The sequence below is a fragment of the Sinocyclocheilus grahami genome, unplaced genomic scaffold (assembly GCF_001515645.1).
Source record: "Sinocyclocheilus grahami isolate Dianchi unplaced genomic scaffold, SAMN03320097.WGS_v1.1 scaffold231.1, whole genome shotgun sequence".
In the NCBI taxonomy this organism is placed as follows: domain Eukaryota; kingdom Metazoa; phylum Chordata; class Actinopteri; order Cypriniformes; family Cyprinidae; genus Sinocyclocheilus; species Sinocyclocheilus grahami.
Genome location: NW_015505410.1, coordinates 233593 through 235421, shown reverse-complemented (window position 1 = coordinate 235421; position 1829 = coordinate 233593). Strand labels below are relative to the sequence as shown.

Sequence of the window (1829 nt, the reverse complement as noted above, 5' to 3'; positions counted from 1 at the left end):
TGACCTTGATTGCTGCGTTAGTTTCACCTTCTCCCCATCTCATCTTCTGTGCATATGCACAGCCATGAACCTGCCCTCTGATGCTCTTCGGGTCTCAGCACCCTGCAGGGTAAACGCTCACACTGCCAACAAAACTAACATTAACAGAGCAGCACAGAGCTCTAGACTCTCACAGCAACATGCCACAAACACAACAATCACCAGATAATTAGCCTGGCAGCTAGTAGACGAGATCTGACGTATTACAAAGTGGAGCTCATGCAGCTAATGGGAGTTCAAGTTGAGTTACTAAAAAAAACTCCAGATCCCATTCGCCCTGAGAAGAACAGCCAAACAAATCAAAAACAAACATACTTCCTCGATGATCCCCGTTCATGTAGATCAATCCTTAAGGTAGGGTTCTATGATTTCCACATTGTGGAAAAAACGGATGGAATAACAGAATCAATCACAAAAAAATTAATCAATTCAAAGTAGGGCTGCACACTAGGGTCGGTTAATATTAAACCACAAAAATACTATTTAAATATGAATTCTGCATGTTCTGTGTGTCTCTGTGAATGAATGGCACTGTTTCATCTACCACACATACTCAAGCAAGCATGTCTTAATATATTTAGGACACTCCACATTAACTTCATTTCTAGAGCTGTTCTGAGAGCCACTTCATGAGCATTTTACGGTTTCATTTATTATATCATATACACAGACACTTTACAACAACCCTTCAAAATAAAAGTTTGGTTTAACTCAAGTCACCTTTATTTATATAGCACTTTATACAATACAGATTGTGTCAAAGCAGCTTTACAATACAGAAAATGCAAGAGGACAATAGTAAACACTCAATTTTTCAGTTAAAGTCAGCTCATCATTGATTCAGTGATGTCATCGTCCAGCTCAGTTCAGATCAAATAGTATCTGTGAAATCAAGTCGACAAAATTGCCAGAAATTAAGTGGAGAAAGACAAAAACAACTGAAGAAATTGTGACAAACACATCACTACTGTACACATTACTAATGTACTTCTCAAAGTAATAATAATAATACAATTATTATAACTCAAGAAATAATCACACAATTTCTTCTCCATGTTTTAAAGGGGTCATATGATGTTGCTAAAAAGAACATTATTTTGTGTATTTGGTGTAATGAAATGTGTTTATGCGGTTTAAGGTTCAAAAAACACATTTTCCATTTTCTACATAATTGTTTCTCCTCTATGCCCCGCCTTTCTGAAACGCGTCGATTTTTACAAAGCTCATCGTTCTGAAAAGCGAGGTGTGCTCTGATTGGCCAGCTATCCAGTGCGTTGTAATTGGCCGAATCCCTCAAGCGCATGACGGAAATGTTACGCCCCTTACCATACTGTGATGCCATGTCCCGGTGCGACGAGACAAAACCAATAACACCCATTACAAACGAGGCATTTGTTGCATCCAGTGGGGACATAATTACTGATTATAATGACTTATACGGTATTTTTACGCATTGCGTTGCATATCGCGCCGTGTAAACATAAAACCATGTCTGCATTTGTGATCTGAAAAAGGACAAGCAACAAGCACTGCTCTACACTGCTCAAAACTCGCGTTCATATTCTTTAAATATTAAAACATACTTACAGGCTGTGAGTCAGAAGCGCCAGACTGTCCTTGCAAAGTTGGAATTGCCCCACTTTATAGAAACAGCCTTTGTGCACAGCCGCATTCTACCAGGCTACTCTATCAGGATCAGGAAACAGTCCTCCATAAAATGCGCTGTACACACTCAAATATTTGGTTTGAACTGTTCTGGAACAGTGTTGTAAATACAACTTAACCACTGA

At 38.9% G+C, this 1829-nt stretch overlaps 1 protein-coding gene across 1 annotated transcript in view; it reads right to left on the bottom strand.

The window, feature by feature from the left end:
* Positions 1 to 887: 887 nt before the first annotated feature.
* The window catches only part of LOC107597370 (mannosyl-oligosaccharide 1,2-alpha-mannosidase IB-like), a 45937-nt gene continuing 44995 nt past the window's right edge, over positions 888 to 1829 (bottom strand). The window contains exon 4 of the mRNA XM_016288394.1: positions 888 to 921. Coding sequence (XP_016143880.1) covers positions 901 to 921 — 21 coding nt within the window. The 3' untranslated portion in view covers positions 888 to 900. The remainder of the gene's footprint in view (positions 922 to 1829) is intronic.